General features: G+C 51.1%; 1 protein-coding gene across 4 annotated transcripts in view; it reads right to left on the bottom strand.

Moving 5' to 3' along the window:
* DIDO1 (death inducer-obliterator 1) overlaps positions 1–21,713 on the bottom strand; it is a 366,889-nt gene that overhangs the window by 299,497 nt on the left and 45,679 nt on the right. For 3 of the 4 annotated variants that reach the window (XM_030213636.1, XM_030213635.1, XM_030213637.1), the window contains one exon: positions 11,266–11,473. The exons of the other annotated variant lie outside the window; for it this stretch is intronic. In XM_030213636.1, the coding sequence (XP_030069496.1) occupies positions 11,266–11,362 (97 nt within the window). In that variant the 5' untranslated portion in view covers positions 11,363–11,473. The remainder of the gene's footprint in view (positions 1–11,265; positions 11,474–21,713) is intronic. 4 annotated transcript variants of the gene reach the window in all.

The raw sequence follows: 21,713 nt of genomic DNA, 5'->3' as shown, positions 1-21,713 counted from the left end.
TGGCGCTAAGGGGGAGCAAATAGGGCAGCTGCCCTGGGCTCCACAGTGGGATGGCATGTCTTCCCCCTTCTTGCAGCTACCAAAACCTCCCCTCACCTTGCTGGTCTACTTTTAAAATACATTTTTCTTCCTGGGGGTGGGGGAGAGATTCTGATGTGCTGCCTGCGACCCCCTCAACACTTTCCTTCTGCCGTAGTCCGTTGCTCCCCTCCCGCCCCCGAAAGGAAAGCACCAAGCGGGCCACAGGCAGCACATCAGAATTCACAGCCGTGCCAGCAACACCCTGCGAAGTAAAATGCATTTTAAAAGTAGACCGGAAGGGGAGGGAAACACTGGACGGGGATAGAGAGAAAGGAAAGACATGCCGTCCGGGGGGGAGGGGGGGGGGGGGAGGGGGGGGGAGAAAGAAGTTGGACTTGGGGGTGGAAAGGAGGAAGAAATGTTGAAAAATGGATGAAGGGAGAAAAGAGATGCTGCACTAAGGGAGGAAGGAAGAAGAAAAACAGAAAAGAAAGGGAGTAATGAAGAGATCAGGCAATAAGAGTGGAGTGGACTACAGGAGTGAAGAGAGGGAGAGGGAATTCTGGAACCATGTAGGAAAGGTCAAAAGCAGGGTGGCAAGAAGATGAGTGAGAGAAGAAAGCGAATGATACATACCTGTAGCAGGTGTTCTCCGAGGACAGCAGGCTGATTGTTCTCACGACTGGGTTGACGTCCACGGCAGCCACCACCAACCGGAACAAAAACTTCGCGGGCGGTCCCGCACGCAGGGCACGCCCACCACGCATGCGCGGCCGTCTTCCCGCCCGTGCGCGACGGTTCCCGTTCAGTTGAATGACAAGCAAAGGAATGAGGAAAACCACAACTCTAAAGGGAAGGAGGGAGGGTATGTGAGAACAATCAGCCTGCTGTCCTCGGAGAACACCTGCTACAGGTATGTATCATTCGCTTTCTCCGAGGACAAGCAGGCTGCTTGTTCTCACAACTGGGGTATCCCTAGCTCTCAGGCTCACTCAAAACAAGAACCCAGGTCAATTGAACCTCGCAACGGCGAAGGCATAACAGAAATTGACCTACGAAGAACAACTAACTGAGAATGCAGCCTGAACAGAATAAAATCGGGTCCTGGAGGGTGGAGTTGGATTCAAACCCCAAACAGATTCTGCAGCACCGACTGCCCGAACCGACTGTCGCGTCGGGTATCCTGCTGGAGGCAGTAATGTGATGTGAATGTGTGGACAGATGACCACGTCGCAGCCTTGCAGATCTCTTCAATAGTGGCTGACTTCAAGTGGGCCACTGACGCTGCCATGGCTCTATGAGCCGTGACATGACCCTCAAGAGCCAGCCCAGCCTGGGCGTAAGTGAAGGAAATGCAATATGCTAGCCAATTGGAGATGGTGCGTTTCCCGACAGCAACACCTTTCCTATTGGGGTCGAAAGAAATAAACAATTGGGCGGACTGTATGTGGGGCTGTGTCCGCTCCAGATAGAAGGCCAATGCTCGCTTGCAGTCCAATGTGTGCAACTGACGTTCAGCAGGGCGGGTATGCGGTCTGGGAAAGAATGTTGGCAAGACAACTGACTGGTTAAGATGGAACTCCGACACCACCTTTGGCAGAAACTTAGGGTAAGTGCGCAGTACTACTCTGTTGTGATGAAATTTGGTATAAGGAGCATGAGCTACCAGGGCCTGCAACTCACTGACTCTACGAGCTGAAGTAACTGCCACCAAGAAAATGACCTTCCAGGTCAAGTACTTCAGATGGCAGGTATTCAGTGGCTCAAAAGGAGGTTTCATCAGCTGGGTGAGGACGACGTTGAGATCCCATGACACTGCAGGAGGATTGACAGGGGGCCTTGACAAAAGCAAGCCTCTCATGAATCGAACGACTAAAGGCTCTCCAGAGATGGCTTTACCCTCTACACGGTAATGGTAAGCACTAATCGCACGCACTAAGGTGATTCCTTACTGAGTTGGTCTTGAGGCCAGACTCTGATAAGTGCAGAAGGTATTCAAGCAGGTTCTGTGCAGGACAAGAACAAGGTTTAGTGGAATCCTTTCTAGAGGCAAGCAAGACGCGGGAGACACCCTCAGACAGACCCAACGAAGCAAAGTCTACGCCCTCAACATCCAGGCCGTGAGAGCCAGAGACTGAAGGTTGGGGTGCAGAAGCGCTCCGTCGTTCTGCGAAATGAGAGTCGGAAAACACTCCAATCTCCACGGTTCTTCGGAGGACAACTCCAGAAGTAGAGGGAACCAGATCTGATGGGGCCAAAAAGGCGCTATCAGAATCATGGTGCTGTGGTCTTGCTTGAGCTTCAGTAAAGTCTTCCCCACTAAAGGTATGGGAGGATAAGCATACAGGAGGCCGGTCCCCCAATGGAGGAGAAAGGCATCCGACGCTAGTCTGCCATGTGCCTGTAGTCTGGAACAGAACAGAGGCAGCTTGTGGTTGGTCTGAGAGGCGAAAAGGTCCACCGAGGGAGTGCCCCACTCTCGGAAGATCTTGCGTACCACTCTGGAATGGAGCGACCACTCGTGCGGTTGCATGACTCTGCTCAGTCTGTCGGCCAGACTGTTGTTTACGCCCGCCAGGTATGTGGCTTGGAGAAGCATGCCGAACTGGCAAGCCCAAAGCCACATCCCGACGGCTTCCTGACACAGGGGGCGAGATCCGGTGCCCCCCTGCTTGTTGATGTAATACATTGCAACCTGATTGTCTGTCCGAATTTGGATGATTTGATAGGACAGCTGATCTCTGAAGGCCTTCAGCGCGTTCCAGACCGCTTGGAGCTCCAGGAGGTTGATCTGAAGATCCTGTTCCCGGAGGGACCACAGACCCTGGGTGTGAAGTCCATCGACATGAGCTCCCCACCCCAGGCGAGATGCATCCGTCGTCAACACTTTCGTGGGCTGCGGAATTTGGAATGGACGTCCCAGGGTCAAATTGGTCCGAATGGTCCACCAGTGCAGCGAATTGCAGCAACTGATGGACAGACGGATGATATCCTCTAGATTCCCGGTAGCTTGACACCACTGGGAAGCTAGGATCCATTGAGCAGGTCTCATGTGAAGGCGAGACATGGGAGTCACATGAACCGTGGAGGCTATATGACCCAGGAGTCTCAACATCTGCCGAGCTGTGACCTGCTGAGACGCTCTGGTCTGAGAGGCAAGGGATAGAAGGTTCTGGGCCCTTGCTTCAGTAAGGAAGGCCTGAGCCGTCTGAGAATTCAGCAGCGCTCCTATGAATTCCAGAGATTGGACTGGCTGGAGATGGGACCGGGTAATTTATCACAAACCCCAGCAGCTCCAGAAGGTGGATAGTACACTGCATGGACCGAAGAGCTCCTGCCTCTGAGGTGCTCTTGACCAGCCAATCGTCGAGATACGGGAACACATGCACTCCCCGCTTGCGTAGATACGCCGCAACCACCACGAGACACTTCGTGAATACCCGTGGTGCAGAGGCGAGCCCAAAGGGCAGCACACAATACTGAAACTGCCGTGTCCCCAGACGGAATCGGAGATACTGTCTGTGAGTTGGCAGTATCGGGATGTGAGTGTAAGCGTCCTTTAAATCCAGGGAACATAGCCAATCGTCTTTCTGAATCATTGGTAGAAGGGTGCCTAAGGAAAGCATCCTGAACTTCTCTTTGACCAGGTATTTGTTCAGGCCTCTCAGGTCTAGGATGGGGCGCATCCCCCCTGTTTTCTTTTCCACAAGGAAGTACCTGGAATAGAATCCCTGCCCTTCCTGCCCGGGTGGCACGGGCTCGACCGCACTGGCGCTGAGAAGGGCGGAGAGTTCCTCTGCAAGTACCTGCCTGTGATGGGAGCTGAAGGATTGGGCTCCCGGTGGGCAATTTGGTGGAGTGGAGGCCAAATTCAGGGTGTATCCGCACCGCACTATTTGGAGAACCCACTGGTTGGAGGTTATCAGAGGCCACCTTTGGTGAAAAACTTTCAACCTCCCCGCGACCGGCAGGTCGTCCGGTACGGACACTTTGATGGCGGCTATGTTCCCATGGATCCAGTCAAAAACCCGTCCCCGGCTTTTGCTGTGGAGGCGCAGGGGGCTGCTTAGGCGCACGCTGTTGACGGGAACGAGCACGCTGGGACTGTCCCTGTGCCTGAGGCCTTCGGGCCGGCTGGGTGTACCTACGCTTGTTGTAGGCGTAGGGCGCAGCCTGCCTGGCCCGGGAAAAACGTACACCTGCAGAGGTGGATGCTGAAGGCGCCCGGTGGGAGAGCTTGTCAAGAGCGGTTTCCCGCTGGTGTAGTTGCTCCACCAACTGCTCGACCTTCTCACCAAATATGTTATCCCCCCGGCAAGGGACATCCGCCAGTCTTTGCTGGGTGCGGTTGTCCAGGTCAGAGGCACGCAGCCAGGAGAGTCTGCGCATCACTATACCTTGGGCCACAGCTCGAGATGCCACATCACAGGTGTCATAGATACCCCTGGACAGGAACTTTCGCACGCCTTCAGCTGCCTGACCACCTCCTGAAAAGGCCTGGACTGCTCCGGAGGGAGCTTGTCGACCAGGTCCGCCAGTTGCTTCACATTGTTCCGCATGTGAATGCTCGTGTAGAGCTGGTATGACTGGATGTGGGCGACGAGCATGGAAGATTGGTAGGCCTTCCTCCCAAACGAGTCCAGAGTGCGAGACTCCCGCCCTGGGGGCACCGAGGCGGTATCCCTCGAACTCCGTGCCAGTCCACGACTGCCGAGTCATGAGGCAATTGAGGCCGCATCAACTCTGGGTCAGAGTGGATCCTGTATTGGGACTCCGCTTTCTTGGGGATGGTGGGGTTAGATAAGGGCTTCAGCCAGTTCCGAAGCAGTGTCTCTTTGAGGACATTGTGCAACGGCACCGTGGAAGACTCTCTAGGTGGTGATGGATAGTTGAGGACCTCGAGCATCTCAGCCCTCGGCTCATCCACAGAGACCACGGGGAAGGGAATGCAAATAGACATATCCCTGACGAAGGAGGCAAAGGAGAGGCTCTCAGGGGGCGAGAGCTTCCTCTCCGGTGAAGGAGTGGGGTCGGAGGGAAGGCCCTCAGACTCCTCTGAGAAGAAATATCTGGGGTCCTCCTCCTCCCCCCACGAGGCCTCTTCCTCGGTGTCGGACATGAGCTCTTGCAGCTCAGACCTGAATCGGGCCCGTCTCGACTGCGAGGAACCATGTCCTCGATGATGGCGTCGAGCGGTGGACTCCCGTGCCGGCGAGGATGAAGCTCCCTCCATCGACGTCGACGGGGATTCCACCTGCGTGGCGGTCGACACCAGTACCGCAAGTGGCGTCGGAGACCTCGGCATCGGGCTAGAGCACGCCGGCACCTCCATCAACGGCGCCGGGAGCGCAAGCACCCCCGGTGCCGGAAAAGCCTGGCGCATCAGCCCTTCCAGAATCCCTGGAAGGATGGCTCGGAGGCACTCGTCAAGGCCCGCTGTCGGGAAAGGCAGGGGGCCGGTGTGGGTGTCGGAAGCTGCTCGGGTCCAGGAGACGATACCGAAGTACCCATGGACTGACGCATCGACACCTCTTCAACCGAGGGGGAATGTTCCTCTCGGCACTGCCGCTTCCTCTGTGTCGAATCATCTCTGGAGGCGCCGGAGCTGGTAGTCCCGTGCGCCGTGGGCGACCGATGACGGTGCTTTTTTGTCTTCTTTCGGTGCCCGTCATCGGCGCTCGGCGGCAGAGATGAAGAGGAGGTAGAACCCCCTCCCCCCGGCCTCGAGGGATCAGGTCTGACAGGGTTCGGTCCCGATGGCCCTGGGTAGAGGGAGTGGCCAGGGCCGATTGCCCACGCGGCCGCTCACCGTCGCCGGTGGAACGGCGGGCCAACGGTACCTGTACTCCTGGGGTCAGTGCCATCGTCAGTGCCGATTTCGTCGACATCGGTACCGAAGATCCGGCCGTCGACATCAGTACCGGTACCGAAGATCCGGCCGTCGACACCGATGCAGTCAATGTCGAGGGGCTGGCGCAAGTTCCAAAAAGACGGTCCCGAAGAACTTGCCTCGCCACCTGTGTCCGCTTCCGCAAGCTGAGACACAAGGTGCACGTCTTGGTATTATGCTCCGGCCCAAGGCACTGGAGGCACCAAGCGTGGGTATCGGTTTGCGAGATCTGCCGGCCGCACCGACCACACTTCTTGAATCCGCTCGGGACCTTCAAGGACATCGACGGAAAAATCGCGTCTGCGAAGTCAAAGTCGTCGATGGTGGCGGTGAAAAGCACACCCGAAAAAAGACATGACCGCGCAGCCGAGGCGCCCCCGCAGCTAAAGACGATGAGGGGACAAACTGCCTTTTTTTTTTTAACAGAAAAAGGAAAGAAAAGAGGCGCGAACGCGCACGAAAAGAGAAAGAAAACTCGCGGCTAGGCCGCAATTCCGGTTTCCGGGGCTGACAAAGAGAGAGACGTTAACACATCTCTCTCCAGCGCGGAATCGAAAAAAACTGAGAGGGAACGGTCGCGCACGGGCAGGAAGACGGCCGTGCATGCGCTGTGGGCGTGCCCTGCGTGCGGGACCGCCCGCAAAGTTTTTGTTCTGGTTGGTAGGGGCTGCCGTGGACGTCAACCCAGTCGTGAGAACAAGCAGCCTGCTTGTCCTCAGAGAATAGTAATTACAGAGTTAGAAATGTGGTAATGGAGAGTAGATGGAAGGAAACAGGCAGCTAGGAAAGCAGTGAGATGGGAAATGGGAGAGCTAGGGACCAAGAGGAGATGGAAAACAGAGGTAGCTGAATATTTTTAAAAAAGAGAAAGGTGAAAGGGTGAAATTTGAGTGGACAAAGGCAGAAAAGAAAATAAGGGAGGAAAGAGCTGAAAGGTAAAAATCAATGTTAGAGACAGACATAGTGAGGGAATGGAACAAGAGAGAAAAGAGGAAAAAAAGAATAATGGACAGACTGGAACGAGAATTCGTAGCAGCAAAGTAGAAAAGAGAAACTGGGACCAAGATGACGGAAAAACAAAACGTCTAGACAACAAAGGTAGAAAAAAGTGTTTTATTTTGAATTTGCTAACTAGAATATGTTAGCATTGGGATATTTTGCATCACAGATGCTTTTGTATTGTATTCAGTGATATAGCCAGACAGTTGACGGGGGGGGGGGGGGGGGGGGGGGAGCTGAAGCCCAAAAAGGGTGGGCACCAAATTTTCTCACCACCCCAATGGAAAATATAAATACCTGAGCTGGTGGGGTTCCCCGCCAACTGAAGACCTCCGTCAGTCCGGAAGCCAGAAATCTCCAAGCTCTGCAGATCATGGCAGTATCCCCAAGCTACCACTGCCCCTCACCCCATGTTTGGTTTCCATGCATGCATGAAAGCCAAACTGGCTTTAAACAGTCTAGAACCCTCCTACCCCAATTCAAATCCCTACTAAAAAAAAAAAACACAAGCTTTTTGGCTGACCTGCTCTGTCCACCTCTCCCTTCCATATTCTTCCCTGGAAAATTTTTGTTTTTAATATTGCAAACCATGCAGTAGCCACTGTGAAAAAAGAGAAGAGTGGGGGAAGATAGGCTCTTTCCAATCAATAAGGGAGACATATTTGAAAAAAGTATAATGTTTATTATAACAGGTCGACTCGACACAGCAGTGTTTCGGCGACGTAGCACCTTCTTCAGGAGTCTTCCAACAGTATATCGAGTACTTCAGTGTTTAATACTCCAAGAAAAACAATTTTGAAGAACGTGCAGTCCCTTCTCTTTCAGTGTAGTAACAGAAATGCATACAGCAAGCGAGGTCGTAGTGACACGTCCAAAACTGTGAACCCAGTGTGGTATATCAAGCCTCTATAATAAACAAACATTGCTGTTGGCTGCTGAGTAGAAAGTTGCATGGCGACAAAAATCTAACCCATCCCCGCCACAAATAATCTCCTCCATCCCAGCCCCCGGCCCACCCAGCCCCCACTGCACGGGCCATCACCTTGTTCCCTCCCCTAAAGAAAGAGATCGGCATGAAATATTTATTTTTATTATTTTGACTTATGAAAACCACTTGTCCCTGAAACATGCTCAAAACTGAATAATCCACTTGTACAAAAGATGAAGTGAAGATGTGGTTTCATGTGCCCCAATGAAAGGAGAGTTTAACTTTACTTCCAATCTTTATAAACACCAGGTTTCCCAAAGCACACTACAACAACAGTTAAGATGAACCCATTAGTAAACAGGATATCCTTACTGAAATTTGGCCTGCATGGAATCTCATGTGACAGAGAACCCCACACAGGAAAGGCCTCCGGACCAGAACCAACGAACAGCAAGACTCTACCGCAAAGGTAGTAGGCAAGGGAACGTATCCAGCCGCAGCCTCAAATTATTAGAAAAGAACCCGCAAAAGAGAATGCGCAACCTAAGCTATCAGCTGGTTATGGCAGACTCCACCTGAACCATCGAGGAGTGCACAAAAGAAATAAACCCAAATGGAGCAGAGCTCCGCAGAGTAGCTCTTAGGCCCATCCATGAACCAATAAACAAGCAGGAGCTAGTTGATCCAGGGACCCTCCACTGGGAGAAAGGAAGAGCCTCTACATAGAAAAGACTCCATAGTATACACCACGTAAGCCGGAAGAAGTCAGCACAACCGATGCGCTCCTGGAAAGAGCCGGAGCTAGGCCCACCAACAAGGAGGTAACGCAGTAGCCATTACAGAACAAAGGTCAACAGCTAGTCGGCACAAGACCCAAAAGGGCAAAACTAAGCCAGCCCCAGATGCGGTCCCACCGGACCGGGAAAATAAGCCCAAGACGTCAGCCAGAGAAGGAACGCCAACCCCAACCGAAGGCAGCGCAAGGTCTCCCATCTCAGTCGTAGCTATGCAAGGCTCTATAGACACAGTCAAAACTAGACAAGGCACCACTTACAAAGCCGTAGCTAGGCATGGCTCCACGGACGAAGCCGGAGCTATGCAAGACTGCCCTGCTGAATCAGCAGCTAGCCATAGTTGGATGAAGTCGAGCTAGATAAGGCTGCCCCGAAAACACTGGGACTAGGCAAGGCTGAGTGGACAAAGGTGGAGCTAGTCAAGACTGCCTGGCCAAAGAGCTTGGACAACGTCTGAGATAAGCAAGGCTGCACGGAGACCTGTGACCAAAGCTGGGCCAGATAAGCCCTCTGCATGTAATCAGAAGTAGGCCAGGCTCAATGGACAAAGGCGGAGCTAACCAAGATCCCATGGCCGAAACCGAGAGCAGACCAGGCTCTACTGCCAGAGCCAGAGCTAGGAAGGCTCTATAGCTGAAACCAAGGCTAAACAAAGCAGTATGGCCATAAACTTAACTAAGCAAGGCTCCAGAGTGAGGTAAGCTTCAACAGCCGAAAGAGTCTACGCAAAACTCCAAGACTAGAGGTGGAAGTATGCAAACATTTACAGTCACAGCCAAGGCCAGGCATTTTAAACAAGTGGCAGCAGTGAGAGGATCAGCAGCAGCAGGCAGAAAAGAGTGGGGATCCTTCCTGCCCCGAGAAAAGCCACTAGATCACCAGGGTGCCTTGAGGTATGTGCAGAGAGGGCACCCTGCGGCTCAGGGGAGGGAAAGCAAAGCTCGGTTCGCCTTATGGTTCCACGGGAACTCCGTAGGACCTGGGTCCATCCCCATGGGATCCCCGAAGACCTCGGTCCATGCTTGCAACCTGGAGGGAATCCCCATGGGATTCCTGCTATCCTCGTTCTCGTGCAGCTCTCTACTACAGAGCTTGGAGAATTCTGGTCTCTGGAACTGAAGAGGGGGAGGAAGTTATCAGCCAATGAGGCTTAGGAATCCCCACTAGCCATAGCAAAGCAGATATCTCCATTTGGGGGGGGAGGGGGCTAAGCCCAAAGTGGGGGGCCCAGCGCCCCCCATTCAAGATTATGCCACCAATTGTGTTCAATACAAAATGAAGTGCATTTCTGTTTTTATTTTTCCAGTACTTGTCAAGTTTAACTTCTTGGGGTTCCCAGCTCAGTTTTAGTATTCGTTTTTCTATTTCTAATTTGTGATCCCTTGCTCTGTATTTGGTGAAGGTCCGTCTTTGTTTTCTGTGTGAAGAAGTCATTTAAAGTTGTTTTATGTGCAGTAGTAATGGTGGGTGGGGAAATCAGGGGGGGGGGAGAGGGCCCCTCCTTATTTCTGCCCTAGACCCAGGCATGTCTAACTCTAGCCCTGGATGAATGGTGACGGAGAGGGAGAGGGAGGATACAGGATGATGCTGAATAGTGAGGAGGGGAGAGAGGGTGACGCTTCATAGTGTGTGTGTGTGTGGGGGGGGGGGGGGGGGGGGAACAAAGACAGAGAGAGGATAAGGCATGGCATGGGATTATTATAATGGTGTCTGTTGCCTGGTTATGTGATTAAGAATTTTAATAGACAAGTTCACCTGGCTTTCTGATCAGCATCTAATACTCTTATCAGGATTAAAAAAAACAATATTACAAAAAGCCAAGGTAGAATGCTTTAATCACTTAGGCCCCCGATGATCAAAAGTAAATGCATGCATTAGAAGCCACCGGACTAGTGCCCACATTTACCTTTTCACATATGATCAGAGGGGTCTGGCACAGCAATCAGCGCCTGCACCAGACATCAGAGAACAGCGCTCCGTTTGTAGGGGCTGAATAGCGTCTTAACCCTATGTCAGCTCTGAGCTGGCATTAGGGTTAAGGCTCCCTTCTATCCCCCCCCCCCCCCTTCATCAGTCAGGCAGCCTGGGCTGCCACCGTGTCCTGGGGGTCCATTGGACCCCAGATCCCCCCGTCGATGAGGCATGGTGGCCAAGTGTCCCCACTCCCACCCCAGACGACAGGAGGCTGAGGGTCTGGAGACCCACCGGCTTTTTGTAATAGTGCTTTTTTAAAAACCCGATAAGACGCTGATCAGAAAGACAATTATAACCAGACAACAATGGGCCTCATCAATAGGGTGGAGGGGGCCTGGTTTTTAACAGCCCAGACCTGTCAAACAAGTGTGGCAGGATTGTGCCTGAGCAATCCTCCCACACTTTTACCTTATTATCAGGGCTAATAGCATGCCTAAATTTGCATGCTATTAGCTCTGATCATAGGGGTGTAATTGCCCCGCGCAGTTCCAGTGCTAATTTTAGAGCGCTGTTTGGATCAGCATGGGACTTCTGATCATCAGGTCCTTAATCACTTACATAAGGTAGAGATAGCTTTCATAAGAGTACAAGTTTGATTTTTAAGATAAAAAATTTGGAGAAAGCATAAGCAAAATCCAAGATCTGAAACTGCTCTTTACCTGACACACCATTAGAGGTTATGATGGTTTCTCCCTGTAGATCTAAATGATTTGCAGAGCTGGAGGAAGGAAGTAGTGGATCAAGATCATGTAGCATAAGCCCCAAAGCACATGGTGGTTGAGAGGACAAAGAACAAGATGCGTACAGTTCCTCCCGAGGCAAAACTGAAGTCTCGGACAGTAGCAAACTTTCACTAGATGCAAATTCCTGGGATAAGAATAAAGTGTGTGTTACTTAACTTCTCTGTCTTTTATTTTAAACTAGCACAATATTCTACATTTTAAAGCAAGGAAAACTTCAGCTTTGTGATACCAGAAACGTATGGAATGGGCAAGCCCTTCTGTTTGATGGGAGACGCTTCTTTTGAAGCCTATCTTAAGAAACAAACAATAGCCAAAATGCATTATAAAATAACTACACAGCAAAAGAAATTAATTTTTTGCTTTAAATATAAAAAAGTCTAATCCCTTGTATCCTATTTTTTAAATGTCCTCAGAGTAATATGCTTAGTTATCAAGAAACACTTAAGTCAAGTAGATCTATTCATTGTGTAAATATATTTCAATATATTAATTCATGTAGCATGACAAATAGATTAGGTTTAAAAAGAAAATTAGAGAGGGATCAAACATGTTAAAGAAGTTAACTGTTATAAGCAGCTAAGGGTAATCATTATGCAATAATACTGGGGATAATGGCCTATCAATATTTTTCTATGCCCCTAACAATCATTGCCCATCTTAAAATTCAATTTGTAGTTTTGAGCAGCACATCAAGTTAATAAATGAAAGCAAGGCTAAAAGGATTAACTTTGTACAGGTGGCTGAATAGATGCCTCTGGTTTAAAAACTACACGAGTATTTTATAACGGCTGTCAAAAAAGGAGAAATTAGGTCCTACCTGTTAATTTGCTTTCCTTTAGTCCCTCTGAACAGGCCCAGCAGAACTGATGGGTTGTGCACAACTTCCAGCAGGTGGAGACGAAGAACAATGTTTCTTGAGAGAGCCAATAAGAGCCCAGCTCAGCCCTAGCAAGTCTCAGTATATATCAGTAGCAAAGCAAGACAAACTAATTATCTTTGTGTATGATTTAATTTTTTTTTTTTTGAGAAACTACCACTGTCCCCCAAAGAGAAACGACTACCAAACCAAATACAATCTGCCTAGTAGAGGAGCTGGGCCATTCCAGAGGGAATAAAGGAAACCAAATTAGTAGGTAGGACCTAATTTGTCCTTCCTTAGTGTCCCTCCAGACCGGCCCAGCAAAACTGATGGGAAGTACCAAAGCAGTCAATTAAAGGAGGGACCCTAATAGCCCTGCCAACTCCCGCCGACCAAAAATCATGTCTCAACATGCCTGGACATCCACTCTGTAATGTCTGACAAACGAATGCAAAGAGGACCACGTGGCCGCCTGCAAATATCCACCACGAAAAAACAAAAGAAACCTCCACCCAGGATGCAGCCTGTCCTCTAGTAGAATGAGCTTTAATTCAATCCGGAATGGATCTGCCTTTCAGAATGTATGCCAAACCAATTGCTTCTTTAATCCATCTGGCCAACATAGCCTTAGGCATGGCCAAACCTCTATGATCACTGCCAAGCAGAACAAAAAGATGGTCCGACAGGCGAAAACTCCTCTGGTCACCATACATACTTCCTTCAATACTCTTCTGACATCTGTTTACGTAATTACCTCTGCTCCACCGAACCGCTGGAAGCCCCCAGGGTTGGAATGACCAAAGAGTGAATGACATGAAAGGCTGTCAAAACCTTCAGCAGAATGGGAACCGGTCTCAAAACCACATGATCCACCAGGAACTCCAAAAAAGGGAGCTCTACAGGACAAAAGCCTGCAATTCCAACACTCGCCTCACTGACGATCTAGCCATGAGGAACAGCCTTCAAGATAAGGTCTTTGACAGAAATACAGGCCAATGGCTCATGGGATGTACAAAAGCAATCCTTAGGAGGGAAGGGACTGTGATATCCCTACAGCGAGAACTGAGGTCCCAAAGGAAGCATCTGCTCAAGCAAATGCATCCAAATAGTAATGCTTAACAAAGGAATGAGAAGACGACCACACTGCTGACCGACAGAGCTCTGCCAACGAAGCTGCCCTAGACTCTGCCAAAAAAGTCGCCAAAGACCTGGCAGAATGAGACTCGACATGCATGGGAGCAGATCTACCCCACAGAAAGTTAAGCCGAAGAAATAGCCTCCTTAAGCCACCAAGCCACTGTCACTTTGGAGGCCAACAAACCCTTCCAGGGATCCGCAAAGTGGACAAAAAGATGATCACACCGCATGAAATCGATGGTATTACTAAAATTGCACTTAAGGACGTGCTTCACATCCAACGGTTGCAGGGAAGTCTATTCCGCAGAATAGATCTCCCTGGAAAAAGAAGGAACAGTCAAAATACACAGATAAAAAAAACCTCCGACAAGTCCCAAGAGGATTACATTCTCCAAATCCTGCGAAACAAAAAGTTTTCATTTCTTAGGAAATTGCTCCTCAAAAGCAGCGTGAAAGGAAGGAGGAGAGACAGCTTGAGCTGACTTTAATAAAAAGGCCTGATGTAATAAAAGAACAAATTCAGGTGAAAACGGCAGACACTTCTACCATTGCAAAACCAACATCCCGGGTCATGGTAGCGGGTGAGGAACAAGCCTCGCAGGCTCCCAATGCCAACCTCCGTGCCCCGCAGCGCGAACAGCGCTTAACCGCTTCTGAAGGAACCGACATGGCGCCCCAAAAATCCTACCAGGAATAACATGTGTGGAATGTTTGTAAGTTTGGGATGCTTGCCAGGTGCCCTTGGCCTGGATTGGCCGCTGTCGTGGACAGGATGCTGGGCTCGATGGACCCTTGGTCTTTTCCCAGTGTGGCATTACTTATGTACTTATGTACCTTCGCTACAGCACAGCCCTGCTCACATTCCCAGCAGCTGGTGAACGCTTTCAAGACAAAATCAGTCACACTTGGGCTGGAGAGGAAGCTGTTCCGCCTGAATCTCTTCGTCAGGTTTTTTTTTTTTTTTTTTTAAAGAGGCAGGAGAGGAATATAGCCAAAATCCTCAACACAGGCTGACCGGGGGAGAAGGGTAGGGACCTGGCACTACCAGTTGTATCCCAGAATGTGCTCCAGTACCTCAACCCCAAAGAAGGCTCAACACACCCGAGGGAACGGGATAGGAGCCTCAGGCCACAGAGCTGCACTTTATGCACCCTTCTACCTGCTAGATACAGAAAATACTGAAGTTAGATTGGCTGCACATGCCCTCTTGTGGCGAACTTCGGAGTTCTATCTAACCTGCTAGAGGAGGGGCATAAACCACAAGTCTCTGGATTGATCTGGGGACGCTATGGAAGTAGAAATTTCTCAGTAGTATTAGGTGAAAACATGTCAGAACAGAAGCATGTGGACACTGGGATACCACAAGTTTCCTGCACTTTTTAATACATTTTTATTACCATATGTTGATTACTTTATTGTTTGGATTTAAATTTCAAGCTTTATATGCTGATGACAATCAATTTATACTTCCAATCAATAGTTTTTTTAAGAGCTTCCTGAAAAGAACTAACTATTTTAATGTGTTGGATGACAACCAACTGTTTGAAACTGAATTTAAGACAAAGATATCAGTGTTATCATCCTCTAACTCTGTGGATGGGAAAATTAGGTTCTTACCTTGGTAATTTTCTTTCCTTTAGTCATAGCAGATGAAGCCATTACGTATGGGTTATGTTCATCAACCAGCAGGGGAGATAGAGAGAACTCAAACTTTCACAGTGCCCTCTTGGCCAGCTATCTCCACTGCCTCTTCAGTATTTGAAGCTTCCAAAGCAGTATGGCAAACCGCAATGGGAATCACAAGAGCTTTCCTCACAGTGAATGATGGCCCATCACAAGGGCATGAACTCATAAAGGAGGGAATGCACATCCTCCTGGAGGGAATAAACTCATCCCCCTTATTGTATAAGTGGAGGGGAACACACGCGCCTCCTGGAGAGAATCAACACATCCTCCAAAAAAACATGCTGGAGGGAATGAACACATCCTCCTAAATTTAAACTGAACATGAATCCTGAAGATTGTTTTCCAACTTTCTCCCAAGGAAGGAACTTCAGGAAATTAGAACAGAACCTGAAAAACAGATTCACAGCAGACAGACAATCATACAGGGAGGGCTCATGGCTTCATCTGCTATGACTAAAGGAAAGAAAATTACCAAGGTAAGAACCTAATTTTCCCTTCCTTGTCATCAAGCAGATGAAGCCATTACGTATGGGATGTAACAAAGCAATCCCTAGATAGGGTGGGAACAAGCCACACCACGCGCTAGCACTTGTGCACCAAAACGCGCATCCCTCCTGGCAGCCACATCCAGCCTATAATGTCGGGCAAAGGAGAGCTTAGAAGCCCATGTTGCTGCACTGCATATCTCTTGAAGAGAGAGTGCTCCAGTTTCAGCCCAAGAGGAAGAAATCGCTCTAGTAGAATGTGCCTTAAAGGCTACAGGCGGAACCCTGCCGGCCAGCAGATAAGCTGAAAAGATAGTTTCTTTGAGCCAGCGGGCAATAGTGGCTTTAGACGCTGGAGACCCTCTGCGAGAACCGGATAGCAAAACAAACAGATGATCAGAAGTCCTGAAAGAGTTAGTAACTCGCAGATACTGCAAGCAGAGTCCTGCGCACATCCAAAAGGTGCAGCTGCCCAAAAGATTCTGGAAACTCTTCCTCTGAAAAAGAGGGCAAGAAAATAGGCTGGTTTAAGTGAAAGGCTGAAACCACCTTAGGCATAAAGGAAGGCACGGTCCGAACCGTGACACCGGACTCTGAAAATTGTAGAAATGGGTCTCTACAGGACAGCGCCTGGAGCTCTGACACCCGTCTCACCGAGGTAATGGCCACCAGAAAAACGGCCTTCAGTGTCAAGTCTTTCTCCGATGCTCACCGAAGCGGCTCAAAAGGAGATGCCTGCAGGGTTTTCAAAACTAGCCCCAGGTTCCAAGCTGGACAGGGTGCTCGCACTGGAGGTCGGAGCCGAAGCACCCCTCTAAGAAACTGTGCCACATCTGGGTGAGCAGCCAAAGACACGCCTTCCACCTTACCACGAAGGGAGGACAACGCTGCCACCTGCACCCGCAGGGAATTATAGGCCAAGCCTTTTTGTACACCTTCCTGCAAGAAGTCCAGAATCGGCGAGACAGAAGCCCGCGTTGGAACAATGGCTCTGGAAGCACACCAAGACTCAAACAGGCACCAAATCCTGGCATAAGCCACGGAAGTGGACCGCTTGCGGGCTTGCAGGAGAGTGGAAATAACTTTATTGGAATAACCTTTATCCCTCAATTGCGCCCTCTCAATAGCCATGCCGTAAGACCAAAGCGGCCGGCGTCCTCCATGGCTACCGGTCCCTGAGTCAACAGGTTCGGTACCAGAGGTAAAGGCAGAGGAGCCTCCAGGAGCATCTGTCGGAGGTCTGCATACCAAGGTCTCCTTGGCCAATCCGGGGCGATGAGGACCACTTCTCCTGGGTGCAGCCGAATCCGCAAGAGCAGGCGCCCTATCAAGGGCCATGGGGGAAACACATAAAGTAGACCCGGAGGCCAGGGTTGAGCCAAGGCATCCAACCCCGCCGAGCGAGGATCTCTCCGTCTGCTGAAGAAGCACGGGACTTTGGTATTGGCACTTGTCGCCATTAGATCCATCACGGGCTTGCCCCATTTGGCACAGATCTGCAGGAATACTTTGTCTGCCAGATTCCATTCTGCTGGATCGATCTGATGCCTGCTCAGATAATCGGCCTGCACATTGCTCTGACCTGCAATATGAGCTGCCGACAGACACTGAAGATGCAGCTCGGCCCAGTGGCAAATCTAGTTCGGCCTGCGCGGCTAGTGCTCTGCACCTTGTTCCGCCTTGTCAATTTATATAGGCCACCGTTGTCGTGTTGTCCGACATCACTCTGACAGCCAATCCTTCCAGGGTCACTTGAAAGGCCAGAAGCACCTCAAACACCGCTTTCAACTCTAGGCGGTTGATGGACCACTCCGACTCCTCGGGTGTCCATAGACCCTGGGCATGCTTCCCTTGCAGTGTGCGCCCCAGCCCTTCAGGCTGGCATCTGTTACCACTAGGCACTAAACGGGGAGCGTCAGCGGCATTCCTCGCCGCAGCATCCTGTCCGAGAGCCACCACTCCATGCTGAGACGGGCCGCAGGGAGCCAAGTAAGTCTGCATTGGTAATCCTGAGAAATAGGAGACCATCTCCGGAGTAGGGAATACTGTAGAGGTATCTATCTCAGTTGATAACACCCTCATCCTCCCCGTCCCATCTGCCCGCAACCTCGGAGTCATCTTCGACTCCTCCCTCTCCTTCACTGCGCATATCCAACAGACTGCCAAGACCTGTCGCTTCTTCCTCTTCAACATCAGCAAAATTCGCCCTTTCCTATCTGAGCAAACCACACGAACTCTCGTCCATGCTCTCATTACCTCTCGCCTTGACTACTGCAACCTACTCCTCACCGGCCTCCCACGTAGCCATCTATCCCCCCTTCAATCCGTTCAGAACGCTGCTGCACGTCTTATATTCCGCCAGAACCGATATACTCACAGCACTCCTCTCCTCAAATCACTTCACTGGCTTCCGATCAGATACCGCATACAATTCAAGCTTCTCCTCCTTACCTACAAATGCACCCGGTCTGCAGCTCCTCACTACCTCTCTACCCTGATCTCCCCCTATGTCCCCGCCCGTAACCTCCGCTCACAGGACAAATCCCTCCTGTAAGTTCCCTTCTCCACCACTGCCAACTCCAGGCTCCGCTCATTCTGCCTTGCCTCACCCTTTGCCTGGAACAATCTTCCTCAACCCCTACGCCAGGCTCCCTCCCTACCCATTTTCAAATCTCTGCTTAAACTCACCTCTTCAATGCCGCGTTCGGCACCTAACCTCTCATGAAATATAGTATCACCTACCAGACGGACTCTACACTTGTCTTTAGATTGTACACCTGTCTTTTTAGATTGTAAGCTCCTTGAGCAGGGACTGTCCTTCCATGTTAAATTGTACAGCACTGCGTAACCCTAGTAGCGCTTTAGAAATGTTAAGTAGTAGTAGTAAGTAGTAGAGGTCTCAGGTGCGCTCTCGCCCAGGGTACCACTTCCATCGTGGCTGTCATCGATCCCAGCAGCTGGACAATGTCCCAAGCTCGCGGGCGGGGCATCCTCAGGAGCAGACGGACCTGATTCTGAAGCTTGCACCGCCTTAGCTCAGGTAGGAACACATAGCCCGAGACTGTGTCGAACCTGGCCCCCAAAAACTCTAGAGATTGTGAAGGGGACAGGTGACTTTTGGCCATATTGACGACCCAGCCTAGAGATTGCAGTACTGAGACCACTCTGGCTGTAGCTTGTAAGCTCTCTGTTGCAGAGTCTGCTCTGATGAGCCAGTCGTCATAGTACGGGTGAACCCTGATACCTTCTCGCCTGAGAAAGCAGCTACTACCACCATTACCTTCGAAAAGGTTCGGGGAGCTGTGGCGAGGCCAAAGGCAAGGCCCTGAACTGAGAATGTTTTCCCCAACACCGCAAACCTCAGAAACTTCTGGTGCGGGGGCCAAATCGGAATGTGCAAGTAAGCTTCTTTCAGGTCTAGAGACGTGAGAAACTCTCCTGGCTGAACCGCCGCAATGACGGAGCGCAGGGATTCCATGTGGAAATGCCGCACTCTCAAGGACTTGTTCACTTCTTTTAAGTCCAGAATAGGGCAAAAGGACCCACCTTTTCGCAGCACCACAAAGTAGATGGAGTATCAGCCGCAGCCTTGCTCGGCGGGAGGCACCGGGGTCACTGCCCCTAACTGAATCAGACCTTGTAAAGTCTCCTCCACCGCCGCCCGTTTGACGGCAGAACCGCTTCGGGACTCCACAAACACATCTCTTACTGGGGCATTGAATTCTATTCTGTATCCATCTCTGATCAGGTCCAGAACCCACTGATCTGAGGAAATATTGGCCCACTCCTCGACAAAGAGGGAAAGCCGTCCTCCGATGACAGGCATCGAGGAGAGGGCCGGCGCACCATCGAGAGGGTCGCCCCTGAACTCCTGGTCTTGAGCCACCGGCTGCGGAACGCTTGTCCGAGCAAAAGGAGTTCCTCTGCTGACCACGGGCACGTGAAGTGAACCCAGCAGAACGCCCCGGGCGGTACCTTCTAGCTTCACGGAAGCGAGGTCTGTACGAGGAGTGGACCGCCTGGCCCTTGAAGGAAGGCCTCTGCCTATCTTCGGGCAAGCGCTGGGGTTTTGAATCACCCAGGCCTTTCACAATTTTCTCTAACTCCTCACCAAATAGGAGAAGTCCTTGAAAAGGCAACTTCACCAACCTTTGCTTAGAGGCCATGTCCGCTGCCCAGTGTCGTAGCCACAGACGACGGCGAGCCACCACTGCTACTGCCATTTGTTTAGCCGAAGCTCTGACAAGGTCATAAAGGGCATCAGCCAGAAAGGACAAGGCCACCTCCATCAGCGGAGCCACATCCAAGAAGGGCTCCGCTCCATCTCCGGGCTGAGCCACTGCCTGTTGCAGCCAAGCTAGGCAGGCTCTCACAGCATAACAGCTGCATGCAGACGCCCGAACAGTGAGACCTGCAATTTCAAAGGACCGTTTCAACGCTGTTTCCAGCCTACGGTCTTGAACATCCTTCAGGGCAACACCTCCTTCAACAGGGAGGGTAGTTCTCTTTGTCACCGCAGTGACTAGGGCATCCACTGTAGGCATTTGAAAACGAGCCATATGTCCCTCACGCAGAGGGTATATGCCCCATAGCCCTGGAAACTCTCAAAGGTCCCTCGGGGTCAGCCCACTGAGCCGAAACAAGCTCTAGGATGGAGTCATGCAAAGGGAAGGCCCGAGCAGCTTTCTTGGTACTAGCCATCCTGGGATTACCCGAGGAGGCCATGCCACTGTCAGGATCTTCAATCGAGAGGGCCTGCAGGGTATCTGAAATAAGCGCTTGGCAGCTCATCACGGTGGAAATCCTCACCGCGGAGGGATCATCCAGATCCTGTGGTAAATCCGCACCTGACTCTGGTTCCTCAGACCAGAACGTCTGTCAGAGTTTCTCCGAATCCTCACACCCCGACCACGGGGGTGGGGGGGGGGGGGGGTGGGGGGGGGGAAAGGTGCACCACAATCTGAAGGGGAATTACCCTTCTGCGCTTATCTTTAGGCCAGCATCCGGGAAAAAGCCTCACTGGGCAGTCCCAGGCCAGAATCCATCGGGGGGGGGGGGGGGGGGGGGCAATCAGAGGAGCCTCAGGCGACCCTTGAGGAAGGGCTCTTTCATCATGTATGCTTTATGCAGCAAAAGCACAAAATCCAGGGAGAAAATCTCACCCTGGGCACCCAAATCCTGTCCGGTGCTAGCCACTCCTGAAATAACCTCATCTCGAGGTGCCCCACCCGGCTCAGGTCTCTCCGTGTCCACGGAGGCCGCGCCATGTGGTGTAAGCAAAATGGCGCCCGCTGCCAGCTCAGAGCGGGAAGAAACATCGCTCGCCATGCTCGGGCCGGCTCCTACGCCAATACAGCACGATTTACAGAGCCCTGCTGCTGATTTGCGCTTGCACAAGTGGAACAGCGCTTTACATTGTCCGCAGCCATCACCGAAAAACGGCGGTAAAATCCAAAATGGCGGTTTCGCGCCAAAATCGCCCCGATCGCGGGCCCACCCCGGAGGAGTTGGAAAACACTCTTACCTCAAAGGATCTAGTGTACAACTACGATCCTGCTGATAATCAGGTCAAAACCTCTGTTCCAGCGTCTCTGCGTTTAAAAACGCGACGCAACCTTTTTTTTTAAGCTGTGAGGAAAGCAGAGGTATTGAAGACTCCGGAGGCTCAGATGAGTGGGAAAGGCAGGGAAGGGCGAACCTATATGCCTGCCTCCACTGTTGGTGGGTAAGGATAGGGAAAGCAAGGCAATATGTCCACATCCACAGAGGTATGGATGGTAAGGCAGGGAAAGGGCTAACCTATGTGCCTTTAAAGTGAAGCTGCTATAGCCTCCAACACCCCGGTTAACAACTGGCAAGCCAGGAACCACCTCCCGGCAGATTTTTCTGGAGCTCGAACAAGCTGCAGCCACCCTGCTAAGGGAGATAGAGAATACTGAAGAGGCAGTGGAGCTAGCTGGCCAAGAGGGCACTGTGAAAGTTTGAGTGCTCTCTATCTCCCCTGCTGGTTGATGGACATAACCATACGTAATGGCTTCATCTGCTTGATGACAAGGAATCAGAAGATATTTGTAACTCAGTAGGAGCCGATTGAGAATTTTCCCTTGTAATTTAAGGTAATATATTTTTTGCAATGGAGGCAAAGAATCTTCTGGGTATTTGAAAATCTCCTTCAAAGTTTATTAAACAGGGGGCGG

Source organism: Microcaecilia unicolor, chromosome 8 (assembly GCF_901765095.1).
Source record: "Microcaecilia unicolor chromosome 8, aMicUni1.1, whole genome shotgun sequence".
In the NCBI taxonomy this organism is placed as follows: Eukaryota; Metazoa; Chordata; class Amphibia; order Gymnophiona; family Siphonopidae; genus Microcaecilia; species Microcaecilia unicolor.
The sequence above is the reverse complement of the archived record's forward strand: the minus strand, read 5'-3'. Positions and strand labels throughout refer to the sequence as shown.